The sequence below is a fragment of the Bidens hawaiensis genome, unplaced genomic scaffold, assembly GCF_021521415.1.
Source record: "Bidens hawaiensis isolate Kalapana, Puna unplaced genomic scaffold, B.hawaiensis_p1.1 tig00066121_1, whole genome shotgun sequence".
In the NCBI taxonomy this organism is placed as follows: Eukaryota; Viridiplantae; Streptophyta; class Magnoliopsida; order Asterales; family Asteraceae; genus Bidens; species Bidens hawaiensis.
The window spans coordinates 60,322-77,918 of NW_027501770.1; the positions used below are offsets into that span (position 1 = coordinate 60,322).

General features: G+C 33.3%; 3 protein-coding genes across 3 annotated transcripts; 1 reads left to right on the plus strand and 2 right to left on the minus strand.

Moving 5' to 3' along the window:
* Positions 1-69: 69 nt before the first annotated feature.
* On the minus strand, positions 70-3,353 carry LOC143604655 (uncharacterized). The gene has a single exon (XM_077081062.1). The coding sequence runs from the start codon at positions 3,351-3,353 to the stop codon at positions 360-362; it is 2,994 nt and encodes a 997-aa protein (XP_076937177.1). The 3' UTR covers positions 70-359.
* A 2,201-nt stretch (positions 3,354-5,554) lies between these two features.
* On the minus strand, positions 5,555-8,393 carry LOC143604657 (photosystem II D1 precursor processing protein PSB27-H2, chloroplastic-like). Its single transcript, XM_077081066.1, has 3 exons — positions 8,306-8,393; positions 6,963-7,342; positions 5,555-5,776 (listed from the first exon to the last, which is right to left on the minus strand). Exons 1-3 carry the CDS (start codon positions 8,370-8,372, stop codon positions 5,639-5,641), a joined length of 585 nt encoding a protein of 194 aa, XP_076937181.1. The 5' UTR covers positions 8,373-8,393; the 3' UTR covers positions 5,555-5,638.
* Positions 8,394-16,071: 7,678 nt separating this feature from the next.
* On the plus strand, positions 16,072-16,341 carry LOC143604660 (uncharacterized protein At1g15400-like). The gene has a single exon (XM_077081069.1). The coding sequence runs from the start codon at positions 16,072-16,074 to the stop codon at positions 16,339-16,341; it is 270 nt and encodes an 89-aa protein (XP_076937184.1).
* Positions 16,342-17,597: the final 1,256 nt, after the last annotated feature.

Below are 17,597 nucleotides of genomic sequence, written 5' to 3' on the forward strand. Positions count from 1 at the left end.
CCTACTATAGCTTTGCTATTTTGGTGGGATTTACCGAGTATGATGATGACGATGATGATGTTTGGAGGGGAGGGGTAAACCTATTACGTGCGAGCCAAGCTTCTCGCGAGCTACTCGAGATCGGCTCATAAAAAGGTGTTCGGGTTAGAAGGGGATGTAAGCAATATGGGTTCATATCATTTAAAAAAGCTATCAATTTTGGTTCGATCAAAACGGGTTAGGGCTATCTAAAGAAGTATCAGCCTATGTTTTTTTTACTTGAAAAGGTCGTTTTGGGATACTGAGGTAATAGACAAACATAATCATGTAGAACTATTTTGTAGATGCACTAAACTACCTTGACTAGGACGGGTATAAAACTAGTTAATAGTAGCTGATAGATAGCCTGAGTTCTGTGGTGAAAACATGTAAGGCTTTGGAGGGATTTCCAATAACTCTGAGCCGCTTTCTAACATTTCTAACACCTTGGTGATTGTTGGACGGTTCAAGGGATTAGTTTGTATGCACCATAAACCCACAATAATCATCTTCCTTGCTAATTCGTTCTCTTCATCGCTCGCAATCCCATGTAGTCCAAGTTGTTCTTCTGATTCAACTTTCTTATATATCCAATAAGGAAAGTATATTTCACTTGTATTATCAACTTCAACCTCAACATTTTTCCTCCCTCCAACCATTTCTAGGATCAACATTCCATAACTATAAACATCTGATTTATGGGACACTGGACCAAAGTTCCTAGAATATATTTCAGGAGCCATATACCCCGGTGTACCTCTCATATGGGACATGGATATCATGCTTCTCTTTTTAGGGAATAGCTTAGCAAGCCCAAAGTCTAATATCTTAGGACAAAAATCTTGATCTAAAAGAATATTATGCGGCTTTATGTCAAAATGTAAGATTTGTGTGTTACAACCCCTATGCAAGTATTCTAAACCTCTAGCAATCCCGATGGCAATCTCGTGCAACTTCCCCCACCCAAGTTGACTAATACTTGAAGACCTACGACCGTATATGAACTTCTCAAGGGATCCATTAGGCATAAACTCATAGATCAAAGCGCTTTGACGACCCTCTAAACAAAATCCCACGAGATTGACAATATTAACATGGGAAGTCCTACTCACACTAGCAACTTCATTGATGAAATCATCACCATTACCCTTTGATTCACTTAAAACCTTTACTGCCACTAAATTTCCATTGCTTAATGATCCTTTGTACACAGATCCAAAGCCACCCTGACCTAATTTAATTTCAAAGGAGTTTGTAATATTTTGGATTTGTGAATAAGAGTACCTTTTTAGAGTCAGGAATTCATTGTTCTTTAAGAAAATTTCAGCATCGACGTTGTGCTTCGCTTTTTTTCTCCGCGTAAATTTCCATACTAAGCCAAGTAAAACTACCCCCAAAAGAATGAGCATTATTACAAGGATCAACTTATGATGAAATCTATTATTATGTTTCTTCACCATAATTTGACTTTCACAAAGTTCCAATCCTGTAACATTTCCACACAAACCTGGATTGCCTTGGAATACTTGTACGGGCGAATTAACGAAGATAGGGACTGGACCTACTAGTTCATTGTAAGAGAAATCAACTATGGTAAGTTGACTCAATTTACCAATTTCAAATGGGATTTTCCCACTAAGCTTATTATTACTAAGATTCAAGTAATACATGTTTTCATACTCACCAATATATCTTGATATCGGCCCATTCAATACGTTTCTAGATAGATCGAGAACATAGAGATTATGAAGTGACCCAAGCTCTGGAGGTATAACACCTGAAATGTTGTTTTCTTGCAAGAGCAAATACATCATACCTTTCACATTTCCAAGTTCGCTTGGAATCTCGCAAGCTAAATGATTTGAAGAGAGATCAAGTTTTTGTATTCGAGTTAAGCTTCCAAACTCTGGTGGTATGCAACCAATGATGTTGTTATGTCCCATCATTAAGGTTGTCAAATTCTTGCATTTACTCCAGTTTTGAGACAACTGCCCGCTAAAATTGTTATGACTCACGTCAAGTAGATATAAACTTGGATAAACTCCAAAACTATCTGATATGTCTCCAGTAAATTGGTTAAAATCAAAATGACCTCTTATTAAGCTATGGCAGTTCCTTACGCCTATCGGTATAGGACCTGTAAGTCGATTATGACTTAGTGATAAATATTGAAGCATTCTCCCATGGCATACATCTTCAGGCAAATGCCCAGACAATTGATTATTGTCCATTTCTAGCTCAAGCATGACTGGACTTGACAGTACTCCTTGTGGTATAGGGCCGGATAGATTATTCTCACGAAGATACAAATATTGTAGGTTTCTCAGGTTTTTTAGTGACGATGGAATAGAACCATTGAGTTGATTTTCGCTTAGCGCTAGCTGAGTGAGAGAATTCAAGTTCCCTAGTTCAACAGGAATGGGTCCGTAGAGTTGGTTGTTGTACAAGTGTAGGAGATCCAAAGACTCCAAATTACCCAAAGTTGAAGGAATTGGTCCTGTTAGATGGTTTGAAAAGAGGCTGAGGCTCTGAAGTGAGACCAGGCTCCCGAGTTCTTGTGGGATCGAACCATTCAACTTGTTTTGGAAAACGAACAAAATGGTAAGTTGCTTCAAATTCCCAATGGTAGGTGGGATAGGACCACTCAGAGAATTGTTACTGATATACACTTCCACAAGATTGACAAGGTGTCCAAACTCATGTGGAATTTGACCAGAAAGCATGTTATCATCAAGGTATAAGTAAACCAAGTTTCTTAAGTTGCCCAATGTTGAAGGCATATCTCCTTCAAGAGAATTATCATACAAGGCAAGCTGGGAGAGAGAGATAAGTTCACCAATCTCTTGTGGTATTGACCCGTTTAATTGATTTTCAAAAAGATGGAGGGTCTCAAGATTGGGTAACATCCCTATTTCCGGTGGGATTTCCCCCGAAAACTTATTTCCTGAAAAATCAAGATAAACAAGTTTGGACAAGAGATGGATTTGTGCGGGGATTGGACCGAAAAAGTGGTTTACACTAAGCTCAAAGCGAGAAAGATTGTGGAGAAATGAGAACGGGAACTGGTCAAGAGTACCGCTTAATTCAGATGATGTGAGGTTCAACGTGTGAATGGTCCAATCATCGTTGCAACCGACACCAAACCACGAAGTGCATGGAGCGGAATCATTCCAAGAAGAATATAGTGGAGAGTTGTTTGGAATATGAAGGCTAGCTTTCCAATTAAGAAGAGCATTGGCTTCTTTCAAAGATGCATAGACAAAATATGGTGTGGATGATAATAATGAAATAATTAGTAGAGCTAAAGATGGAAGTAACAAATTTAAACAAGACATGGTTTTTTTTTTGTTTTTTTTTATGTTTAAAAAATGATGGATTGTGTGTTCTAATTTATAGCACTTGAGAGGCTAACATTTTCTAATATGCCTTTTGGATATGAGAAAAATGTATTGAATATGAGCCATAATTAATTAGGAGTGTGTTTTACTTTGAGAGAAGTAAATGTTTTCTTTTTGGCTTTTAACAAACAAATGTCTTAGACGTAGTCCACACTGTCTTTGTAGTGATGCTGATGTAGTTGACTCAAAGTCAATCCCGAAAAATGGAAATGAATATCAGAATATGATCTAGATACTAAATCACTCACAATGTAGATATTTTTTTAAAGGATCTCCATGATAAGATGAAACAATAAGTGTTCTATAATATAAATTTTTAAGTATTGTTATATTTTGAATACTATAATAGAGATGTTTACTGAGATCTCACAAAAATAACGAAGTTTGGTTAGTTTTTCATTTAATTCACTTAATTTTTATTTCTCTATATCGTTCAACTTTCACTCTATAGAGATTTTTACAGAGATCTAACAAAAAATAATGAAGTTTGGTTGATGTTTACATTAAATTTACTTAATTTTTATTTCTCTATATTGTACAACTTTCACTATATAGAGATTTTTACAGGGATCTAACAAAAATAACGAAGTTTGGTCGGTGTTTTTATTAATTTCACTTAATTTCTCTGTATTGTTGAACTTTCATTATATGTTGTTAAGTTTTATATTTTCAAGTTTCTTTAAAACTTAATGAACTAAATGAAAATATGAAATACATACGAATCCTAATATTAATTAGTTGAAAATTTCATAATATTATGTACAAAATAATAACATGAGAGAATTCATATTGTGTCCCTGTGGTTTATGGGCAAACGTAAAATGACCTTATTGAGTCCCTACGATTTCTTGGTGCGTCAGTTTACATCTCTCCGTCATCACTGATGTCCAACCAAAAATTGAAACAATTGTTATGCCCTTTTATGATGTTCTAATTTCGTTCTTGTAGTTTTGAAACATTCAGCTTGCGTCCCTCCATCTTCATAACCTCCACCTCTATATCCACCACCATCGGAATCTAGCTCAAAAAATTAGGGATTCTTATATGTTCGTATGTAACCCAAAGTGATCGCAATTGAACATTAAATTAAATCATAATTAACATAATCTCTAACGTAAAGAGGATAATGAACGATTATTGACATAAGTTATAAACACAATCACACATTCATCTTCGAAATTTGCAAAATCCTAAAATGATATAAACCCTAAAAACCGAAATCATCAGATGCATTATCACTAGTTATACCTCAAAACCCCACACGAACTATCAGAATCCAACCATCATGTTGGGATTTGCATACGGGTTTTTAAAATTTTAGTCAACAGAAGCGTAAACGTATACAACAATTTAATTAAAACATTTTTCCTAATCTCCCACCCGGGTCCATTTGCAACTAAAACATAAGAAATCAGAAACAACCAAAGGGTATTAGAACATTACAACATAAACTAAAACTTATAAACGAATTTGTTTAAAAAAAACCATGAAGACAACTGTTTATTACTAATAACAATTTTCATGTATCACTACAACTTCCAATTACTAACATAAACTCACGCGATACGATTTCACATATAAACTTTGTATTCACAATTTCACATATCATTTTTAAATGTCTTTTCAGTGACAAAAAACTGATAGTAATCTAAGCTATACGTGTGAAATTATATCGCGTATCCATTTGTTTCCACTTAAACTTATGAAAAGGATCATATATGTGACATCATGATATGTGTTACATGTTTTTATGTTGTTTACTGAAGTTTGGTAACCAAAATCGAAAACACAAAACAAATTTAGATCATAAGCTCGATCCTTGTAACTTTCATTAGCTTGAAAATTACAATGCATATTGATATAGCCTATGAGCTCGGGTATATATACTAGTTTAAACATGAAAACCTAATTAGACTAGAATACAAACTCCTTATCATACTCAAATACTAATTAGTAAAAACATATTTAAACAATTAATTAAATAACGTGTAGCCCAAGTAATGTGCTCGACTTGGTCCCCAAGATACCGATCCACCATAGGCTCGATGGACCGGACCAAACCAAATTATGGCTAACATTTACAAACTAAAAACTGATTATTATAACCACAAAAACAGAGTTACAAATGGATAAATGATGTTTCCAATGAAAAACAAAATATTAACAAACAATGTGATAAAAACTGTTAAATACATTGTCAAAACCTAAATAAGTCTCATAACTCATAAGAACTCATCTGCTGTATCAAGATTGCTTAAGATTTCTAACTTCACTTGTTCCGGTATGGGAGCAGAGGGGCCCGCCTTCGAGTAAAAGCTTGCTAAAGATCTAATTGCCTTCTCAATCACAGCATATGATTCCTGCACCTCAAAATAACCATCATTAATATAGTTTTGTAACGATAATTAACGTGGAATTTATTTACAATTAGGTTCCTGAGAGTAGACCCGACCCGACCCGACCTGTCCCAACTGATACCAGAAAACGTACCAAGTCAAATGGTTAAAAGTCACCAAAAGTGTATTCATAATGTTTAGAGCACCTAGACTAATTTTAAAAAATATATAGAATTTTAGTTTAGTAGCATAGGTGAATTAACTATATGAATTTTAGTTTAGTAGCAATGTAGCATAGTTTAGAATTTTAGTTTAGAGCATTAACTTTATATAAACAAAAATAGGCGCCAGCCAAAAAAAATGTTTATGGGTCAACCAGAGGACCCACCCCGTTTTGGCCCGTATGTCAAGCAACCCGTTTTGACCCAACCAGTGGTGAAAATGAGCCAAGTTGCGCTTGAGCTACTTGAGACTGGCTCGCTAAAGCTCGAAATGATCAGCGATTAAATGAGCTCGAGCCTAAAAATAAGCTTGCCTAATTTAACTAGCCCGAGCTTCACTTATTGAGCTCGAGAGCCTAATCGAGTCTATTTATTTATATAATTTTATTTAATATGTTAAATATATATTTATATAATAATAATTATTATTATTATTATAAACCAAATTATGATAACTAAATAATGTATACAATGTTATATAAAAAATTATAATTATATATATAGCATATGCTAATTAATAAATAATAAAAGAGCCGAGGTCGAGCCTGAAAAGCAAGACGCGAACCAAACTCAAGCTTTAGAAATAGAGCTCGAAACAAGCTGAGCTGTCGTAAGTTAAACGAGCCGAGCCTGAAGAGCTACTCGCAAACCGAGCTCGAGCTTTAGAAAAAGAGCTCAAAACGAGCCGATCTCTTTTAATTTAAACGAGTAAACCCCAAGCTGAGCTCGATCCTGAAAAGTTACTCGCGGAACCGAGCTCTCTTAAGTTAAACGAGCTGAACCTGAGCCTGAAAAGCTACTCGTGAGCTGAGCTCAAGCTTTAGAAATAGAGCTTGAAACCTTGTAAGTTAACTCAGCCGAGCTCGAGTAAGTTATAAAAACCGAGCCTAGACGAGTGCTGGCTCGGCTCAACTCGTCTCATTTACACCCCTACGACCCTACCTATAACATACTCTTCCCGCTCCCAAAAGCAAAAAATAAAAAATTACCTCGTTAACTACCGACTGCTGTCCCCTCCAACTGCCTAAATACTCTCTTATCGCTTCCTTAGCTGCATCCGCAACCCGTCTAAATTTAGCCATATCATTCGGGTCTTCTTTTAGCGACTCGCGCAGAGTCTTCACCACTTCTCGTGCTGAATTCAAGTAAGCTTTTGGCAACACTTTACCCGACTTTGTTTTCTCGTTTGGATCAAACAACGACTTAATTGTCCCGACTAAACTATCATCTTGTTGTTCATCTTCCGCCAATGCTACTAGCGGTGCAAACCCGCAGTTGAATGCCAATGAACCACCGACAGATGCTAACAAATGCCGCCGGTTACAACTTATGTCTTGTGTCATAGTTTCACACCGGGCCTGCGGTTTATCTAAAATCACAATGAGATGTTTATTATTGTGCATTTGTAAACGAGCCAAGCCATTCATGAGCTACTCAAGACCAGCTCACTAAGCTTAAACGAGCTGGAGCCTAAGCTTGAGCCTAAATATAAGTTCTTTTTACAAAACGAGTCCCGAGCTTCACTTATCAAGCTTGAGCTGAATTGCGAGCCTATTATTTATGTAATTTGTATTTAATGTGTTAGATACATACATACATATATATATATATATATATATATATATATATATATATATATATATATATTTGTGTAATAATTATTATTTTTATATAAAACTATAATAAAAAAGTTTAAGTAATATATAATATGTTATATATAAAAGTATAGATGTTTATAAATTAGTTAACAGATAATTAATGAGATCGAGCCTTAAAACAATATGGGAGACAAACTCGAGCTTGAAAACTACTCACAAGCCGAGCTCGAGCTAGCATGTTTGCCTAAACGAGCCTTTTTATTTATATAATTTGTATTTAATAAATTAAATATATATTTTTATAATAACTATTATTATATATAAAATTATGACAAAAATAACTAAATAATATATATTATGCTTTTAGTTAAAAAAATATATAACAAATAATTAAAAAAGTATGAAAACTAGTTTTTTAGTAGCGTATATAAAGTAGTTGATAAATAATAGCAAGACGAGCTCGAGCTTGAAAACTACTCACAAGCCGAGCTCGAGCTTTGGAAAAACGTGCCAAGCTCAAGCTCTCATAAGTTCAACGAGCTGAGACCGAACCTAGTTGAGCCTAGGTTCGGTTCGGTTCGGCTCGTTTACACTCGTAGTGAAGAGGATGAAAAGGGCTAAAGATGGAAATCGATTAGGTTGAAAGGGGCAAAATGGTCATTTTACATCACTAAGATTATTCAAAACTAAGTTGTTCTGTTACACATGAATGAAAACAGATATTACAAACTTACATTCCTTCTCTGATATGATTTTATCAATAATAGGAGCACAAATCTTCAATGAGAAGAAACTTGTCATTCTCTAAACCCAAATGATAAGCTCACTGTATTGAATACATTTACTTTCAATAATCAAATTTATAAATTTTATAATGACCATTGTTGAAAATTTGAGAAAGTAAATTTGTATTGTATCATTCATGTCATCAAGAATAATGAAAATGATATAATAGTAAGTTTAATGATTAAATTGGTATAATCAAAGTATAATGACCGATTCAATGTTTGAACACCTAGTTTAATAATTAAACCTTTCTTTAAATGTTTGAACAATTCAATGAGATTTGACTCCACACTAACATGTTTTGACCTCAAATTTCTAAATGATATTAGTACCTAGGGGTATGCATGAAACCGAAAAAACTGATCCGAAACCGAAAAAACCAAACCAAAACAACTGAAGTAATTCGTAAAACATAAACTTTCAGTATGCTTTCGGTTTTGCGTGTAACTAAAACCGAAAAACCAAACCAAATCGAAGTTATAGATCTTTATGTTAAATTTTAAATTTAAGGTCATTTATAATAATAATAATAATAATAATAATCAATTAATTATTAACTAACAAAAAAGTTTAGGCCCAAATTCATTATTTTTGGTCTAACTTTTTTTTCGCCCAAACATTTTAAGCCCAAATGGCAAAACCGAAACCAAACACTACACAAACAAAAACCCGAAAAACCCAAAACTGAACAAATTTCAAAAACGCAAAAACCAACATTCAGTTTTCCGCTCGGCTTTTAGCCCAAAACCGAACCAACCTATGCACACCCTTTTTAGTTAGTACCACAGGAATTCAACAGAATGCAACAAATCTAATCATCATTTCATCGCAATCTCATAACATGTTTGACCTCAACTGATCGGAAGCCAACCGAAAAAACCAAACCAAAATAACCAAAGTAAATTCATAAAAACCAAAGTTTCAGTTTGCTTTCGGTTTTGCGTGTAACTAAAACCGAAAAACCAAACCAAACCGAAGTTATGGATTTTTATGTTAAATTTTAAATTTTGTAGTAATTTATTGTTGTTAAACTAACCCAAATAATTTTAGCCCAAATGTATAATAATCTTTTCATTTCGCCCAAACTTTTTAAGCCCAAATGGCAAAACCGAAACCAAACACTACCCAAACAAAAAACTGAAACTGATCGGATTTCAAAAACTCAATAACCAACATTTCAGTTTTCGGTTCGGCTTTTATCCCAAAACCGAACCAACCTATGCACCCCCCCCTGTTAGTCCCACATTAACAAACAAACAGAATGTAACAAATCTAAATTATCTAATCACCATTTCATCGTATTCTCAGAAATCCAACAAACAATTTGACGAATTAGACGTAAACAGAACAAGATTATTACCAAATTAAACGAACCCATTTGGGGATTTATTTATTATTTACAGGGAATTGATTATCAAGATTGGGTTTAAGGAAAAGAAAAGTGTACCAAGCAGAAGAATCGTTTGATAGTTGGTTGGTTGGTTGGTTGGTTGATAGATTGGCATCCAATAATATGTATTTCATTTTACTTCCAAAAATAAAATGGGACCTTGGGGTTTATTATTATTTGGATAAGTTGGGATGACAACGGGTTGGGGTTCGGGGTCATGTATTAGTAATCTCATGTTCGTATCGGCCAGGAATCGGCTATGCTAGCGAGCATCAGGCATACTCTGTTGGTATTTTTAAGTATACTTTTTTTACCATTATAATTCTTTTACACCTTTTATTATTCTTAATAACCTCTAATAATGTAGTTTCCAAACAAAAATTTAAAAACACGGTCTTGTTGATTTTCTTTGTGAGACGCGCATAAGTTTTATTATAAATAGAGTTCATTTAAATATATATATATATATATATTACTATAAAATAAATATTAATCATCATTGATTTATCTTATACGACACTTAGCAACTTTCTATTGGTTCGTAAAACTTTTTGGCTAAAAATTATTATTTTTTATATTTTAATCACTTTTAATAAAAAAACAATGATTATAAATTATATTTATTTAATAAAAAGTGGTGAATGTTAGGTTGCTAACGAGTGTTAAAAGTTGGGTTTGGTTGGGTTGGGTTGAGGTAGATGACGAATAGAGAAATTGGTTATATAAAAAGCATTCTCAGTTCATCTTATAAAAAAATGTGATTTGCAAATTGTATGATAGGGTTGAGAATGTTTGTAAGGGGTTTATCTATATCTATATCTATATCTATATTATATATAAAGGAAGAGTAATGGGCAATCAAGGTAATTTCACAATTACATGACAAGGACAAAACCGACGTTTCATAATTCGGTATAAAAAGTAATTTGCTAATGCTTGAATCCATTTCTAAAGCATTTGGTACAACTTGATGAAGCTTTGGTTGTTGTGAAATCACTCTTCCGTCCTTTAGAGATACAAAAGATTTATTGTCTTTTAGCTAATATTTAATAATAGTTACATTAACTACATAGAATTAGAGGTGCACAAATCGGTTTTTTTAAAAAAACCGGTTCGGTTAATAACCGGACCGGTTTTTCTTGGCCTGGAAAAAAACCGGTTTTTAAATAACCGGACCGGTTTATTAACCGGTTTTTTTGGTGCAAAACTCGGACCGGTTTAACCGGTTAGGACCGGTTTAGAAACCGGTTAGAACCGGTTAATAACCGGTTTTTTTAATTAACCGGTTTTTTTTTAAAATAACCGGTTAATAACCAGTTTTTTCATAATAACCGGTTTTAAAATTAACCGGTTTTTTCCATAACCGGTTCAGTAACCGGTTTTTTCTCTAGAACTTGTAACCGATATACGAACCGGCGGTTACTAAACCGGTTTTTAAATAACCGGCTTTTGTAAAAACCGGTTTTCGGTTTAAACCGTTGAACCGGTTCACCAACCGGTTTTTTTTGCCCATCTCTACATAGAATGCACAAGTAATTAATTATATTACATTAAGTTCATATAATAATGCATTCTTAATGATGATAATGATAGTGATAATTATTATTAAATATAGATAATAAGAATACCTAAATATCTATATAATCTATCCATACATATTATTATATTACATTATGATTATAAAGCATGAGACAATGGTAGGGTAGTGTAAGAACCATTTTCTAAGAGTTCTACATGATATTTTATGCATGTTGTATAATTTAATGTAATGGTCTAAAGGGTAATCTATTGTGATGTGAGTTTGTTAGTTTTAGTAATAAAGATCGATATCCTTATTATATCACATAAGTAGCACTCTATAAGAAGAAATTGTGGTTAAAGGCATAAGGATTTTGTTCTAATTTTGAATTTTGGAAGTGGTAGATTTGACTTTCACAGCCTTGACGTGAAGTTAAAAATTTGATGTGACAATGTTTAGTTTGTATCAAATATTTATAACTCAACAAATTCATACATGAAACAATTCAAAGTTTATGTTATCTAAAGTATATTTTTTTAACCACTATGAAGTGCTTTGACTTTTAAAGTCAAACCTGCTGATTTCTACTTTCAAGGTTGGTGCGAATGATATATTGATGCAAAAATTTGATTTCCGTCAAACCTAATGTCTCTAAATTCTAATAGGTTAAAAGTTTGTATCAAAATTTTGTTTTTAAAGTTTAAAACACCGATTTTGACTTTTACCAATATAAGTACAGGTTTGTGGATCAATGGTGACTGAATAGCAACCACATGCAATATTGATACCCATAGAATATTTACTAATGGGGTATGGGCTTTATAGACTGAGCTCGTCTACTGGCAAATCGAGAAGCCTGTTAAGCCCATCATGCATCACCCTAGAGCTACTCTCTCCTAAAAGCATGGGATTAAAGCTGAAACCAATAAAGACCCGAGTGTCATCACCTAATTCTAATACCATCGGAAGGTAGAAATTGTTTTTCGTGTTAAAAAGGAAAAAATCGATCACGATGCTCGCGTACACAGTTTGTTGGTAATTTTTGTCATTGTTTTGTATTTGTCATCAAATGTAGATATATACGTATATAATATATGTAGATGTAGAGGAGAAAGGGGACAAATATTTTTTTGGAACAGTGGACATATTCATATATTTGTAGGATTGGTAACCATAAAACGAAAACATTGTATTTAGTAAAAGGAATATGATGCATTTGTTTATTTCATTGTATTTGTTTATATATTTACTTTCTCTTTTGTATGTGGTTAATGATATGTCATTTTGTTTGAGTGGAAAATATGGTAAATCTATATGAAACAGATTGAGTTCAAGGGTTTAACTGATGACATAATTAAAGAAGCAACTGCAAAAAGTTGTTAAACTTATGGCGAGTGTACAAGTTGTTGTTTATGGAAGCAAAAATTGTGTTCTTGATCCGGTTTGGTTTGGTTTTGTGAAGTGGTTGATTATAAGGTTGCAAAACATCAGCAGAGGCAGAAGCTGGCAGCTACTGACAGTGATTGTGGCAACGGCGGCGATAGTTAGTTGTATTGAGTTGTCAATTGGTAAAATCTCCCACTTCATGTCAATTGGTAAAATACCCCACTTCGCTTTATAAAAAAGTGAGAATTGCCATAATTTTATTGGAGTTTGTATAAAATGGTAGCAAACATTCAGACAAAAACTATAAAATTACATATTATATTTAAGCGATATACATTAAAGTATTCAACTATGAATTGGACGGGTGCGCCAAGCCAATTAGTAGTAGTGCAACACCAAGGCTTGCTCAAATACCCCAACAACAAGCTATTCTGAAGGAGTGAGCCGATGGCATATGTATTACTCATTGCTACACTTGATCTTAGTCTAAAGGCCGAGAAAGGTTTTCCCTTATCTCTTAACATGCCGTCTTTTAAATATGCAGCCCTCTTAGTTTGTATTCTCCACTTAGCCAATGTGGGACTTTGATTTACTTTTGCTCATTTTGGTTGTTGTCTCTCAAAACTTTATTATATCTAATAAAACCTAGCCTTTAAATATTATAAAGTAATGTTGATTATTGTCCAGTTAACTGTAATGATATCAGCATTCTTTCTAAAGGCATCTTAATGAAGTTTTGAAACGGATTATGTTATTGCTAAAGGAAATTCAAGTGTGATGCATACAAATTACCAACTATAAACTAAATATTTTGCTAAGAAGACCAAATTAGTTTTTGTGATTTGGTTTTATAAGAACCTTTCAAGCTGGTTACATATAAACAGAATTTGTTAGTACTAGAGAAAATCAAAATCAAACATAGTAAAATATCATAACATACGTACTTGACATGTCCATCAACTTCACTCATTTTATGTAAATTTAAAGAATAGTTATACATATACCTCCTAATACAAAACCAATTACGTCATAAAAACGATCATTTTATTCTATTTAATTTAGGTATCGTATTGATATACTTTTTTAGTTTAACATATTAACATGTTACCTATTATAACTGGCAACATGTCAAGTCGGGGAAGCTCGGGATGTGTAAAACTGGATTAGGGTCAGAACAAGTTGAAAAAAAGGGGGTAAATTTGGTTCGGGTCGGGTTGGTACGGGTTTGAGTCAAAAGGAGTCAAATTAGAACAAGTTTCAGGTTAGAACGGTGTCGGGTCATAGCGGGATTCGGGCCAAAATGGGTTACCTTAAAAAATTATATATTTGAAATTAATGTATATTTAAGTTTTGCTTAATGATTTTGAACTGGTTACGTGGATGCCATTGTTTATATATATCGGGGCAGATAAACGCGTGTCCAGCACCATGTAACTCAATCTTGGAAAGCACCACATAACTCAATCTTGGAAAGCGCTCAACTCAACGCCCCACACTAGATCAACGTGAATTACGGATGCGGTGTCGGTTAAGCATGTTTAATGTTGGTAACGTGCATTCCAGTGTTGGTTATGTGTGTATAATCTTCCGTTACATGCGTACTAGCTTTACATGAGTTGCGCATACAATTTTGGGTTACATGTGCACCGTCATCAGGTGACGCATGTACCGACACTTATTATGTGTTCAATGTCGGGTTACGCGCACACCCCCGTTGCATCGTGCGGGTACCCATGTTTTCACAAACACGATGTAATCCCTGCAGAAAAATAATTTAACAAACCATATGCACACGCTGCAGCGCGTTGCATTCACATTGATAACCCATTATACACCACACCAAACTCTACATATCAATACGAGGGGATAATTTGTGCGGACCCGCGGCACCACGCGGGCACTTACACTAGTTTTATTAATATATGTTGATAGTGGTTGTGAGTTAAGGGAGAGAAAAAAATAAATATATCAAAAGTATTATTTAATTAAATAAAGGAGAGATTTGTGATGATTCTTAGTGTAACCGTAAAAACGGGGATGAGAGATGAGCTAGGAATAATAAAAGTTAAGTTGAATTGAGTTGTGATTTGTGAATGAGGGTAGTCGTGTACTATGGTACAAGTTGAAATGTGTCTTTTGATGCTAAGTTGATCCATAAATAGCTTTTTGGTCTATTTTATATATTTATTTATATAATAATAAAAATAGGAGACTTATACAATAATCTATTGTACATTATACATTCAAATTTGTATATGTAATATTCTTTTTTATCTAACTTTCATTTTTATACTTTTGGTCACTACACTTTTCGCAGTTTACAAATATGTCACAAAATAATTTTTAGTATTAGCCGTCAACATTTTTCCACTTTCGACTTTGGTCCCCTGTACTTTCATGTTTTACAATTTTTTTTGTTTGACGTTATTAGTATTTAACGAGTTAACGAGCTGCAACACATGTGTGTGGTTGAATGTTTTTATGTCTGTTTTCCCGTTTAACGGCCTCATTGCAACGCATAGATGTTAAGTTGACTTAGTTCTTTTTTCTATATTTTATGTTATGGTCTACTTTTTGTGTGTTAACACAATGCAACTAGTGCGTGTGGTTCAATATTTTTACGTCTACTTTTTGTTCAGTTTTTTTAATGGTTAAGTTTAGTTACTGGCTGCGGGAGAGGAGAGAAGGCGGTGGTGGTGGTAACTTCATGCTTTCGAGTGGAGTGGATATGTAAATACATGGTTTTACACCTCCGCCGCAACGCGGAGGGTGTAATTACTAGTTTACTTTGTTAATAATTACTAGACCGCTAATAATGCTTGCAAAACAATATCACTAATTCGCTATAATCATGATTGGTATCTTTGAAACAAACACAATTTAAAAAGACTATTCATTTAAGATAAACATGCTTTCTTTTTGCTAAATCTTTTTAATTACACTTTTGACTAGTTTATAATTAAATTAAGTATAACAAATCTAACTTAAGATGACCTATTCGTCTATTAATGGATTTTTGAATTAAAGGTTTCAAAGTTTAATCATTCTATGCTATCACTTGTACAAATATCATTTGACTTATGTACTTTTGGGATTATTCAGAAATGGCTGCTTTACTTTGATTTCTTGTACAAGGTCTTCTGTTGACTTGTTCCTATCTATGAAACAATTAATTTTGACTTAAATATTGATTTTAGCCACAAATTTTAATAGGGGTAGGGCAATCTTGTAATTTAACTCCCAAAAGATGTCACATTATGACCTTACCCTATATATGCTTCATTTGTCATTCTCTCCATTCACCATTATTAATACCCAAAATCAACACTCTAAGCAGTCATCAACCATATAACCTAACCAATCATCATAAATCAGTTAGAAATCAAACGGTCCGGTTCGGTTTGGCTAGAATCGTTTAGATGGATGGGTTACCAAGGTCAGAGGTGTCTTTTAGAAGATCGGGCTCATCAGGACTCGTGTGGGAAGATAACTTGTTATCTGGAGGGATTAAGCCAAAAGACCAAGTAGAAAGAGCCGAGCTACAAAAACCAGACCCGAAACCATATCGGGCAGTCGAGGTTGCACCCTCAATCGACCCACCATCACCAAAGGTCTCGGGGTGTTGTGGCATGTTTGGTAACAACACCAACCGTTCTACACAAAAGCCAAAACATAGAGGCAATCGGTAGATATAAAAATTGCAAGTTTTCTTGTTATTTATGTTTTATTATTATTATTTTATCAATTTTATGTTATTTTGATATTTATTGTAAAAAGAGCTCGTTTTTTTTACTGTGTGTGACACAGCTAAAATTTGTTATATGGTATTCTATATATTCTTTTTATGTGTTATTTACGTATTGATCATTGAGTGACACATATTCATTAAAAAAATTCAATATAGTAATTGTTTGATTGTATTTTTCTTTGCATTTCTTGTGTGTGCTTGATATTTGATGATATTGGTTTTTCAAAAAGAATAAAAAATATTGATTTACATGTGAATGAAAAAGTGGATATTGTCGATGCTTTTTAACCAATTTGATGTTATAAAACGTATAATTTTGTCGTTCTCTTATTTAATCTTTAGTTATTTAATCATTACATTAATATCGTCCTTCATCCACTAGTAATTAAAAAAACATTTAATATTGATAATAACTAATTACGTTAATGCATGTATCTTAAATTAAGTTTTTTCTTTATTTATAAATACTAAAATTAGGAAAGAAGAATTATGATTCATGTCATACATTTTGGTCAAAAGATTTGGTGGACAATGTAGTCATAAAGGATAATATTACGGAAAATTCTCAAAATGTTAAGTAAAATGAGAGATTTTAAAAATGATTCCTCTTTTGAAAAATTCTTAAAATGACTTGTTCTAGTTTCATCTTCACAATAAGCTTCAAAAGATCAATAAAAAAACTAACATATGGCTTCACAATCTTATCATCATGATAAAATTGCTCTCAAACATTGTGACAATGAGACGGAGAACAATTTCATCGTGACACTAAGATTTTGAAGCCGCGTGCCAGTTTTTTTCTAAATCTCATCGTTTACTCCATAATTTAAGCGTGAAGATAGAATAAGAATGTCATTTTTGAAATCTCTCTCCTCACTTGAGTCATTTTGATAGGTTTTTCTAAGGCCATAGATATACCTTAACGCCTAGGGCATTAAAGCCTATTTGTAAAAGGTTAACGAGTTGGACACCACTCCCTTCATGAGTTGAAAGACGTTAAAGGCAAAATAGGTTAAAGTGTTAAACTTTAAAATTCTCTACACTCACACACAATAGTTTAGAAATTGTTTTAAAATTAAATTAAGATGGTTAGGTGGGTTAAACTATTTTCTTTAAAGTGAAATGGAGTAAAAGGAATAAAATAAGTGATGTGATACTTATGTGAAGTTAAATAAATATAAATATACTAGTTTTTAT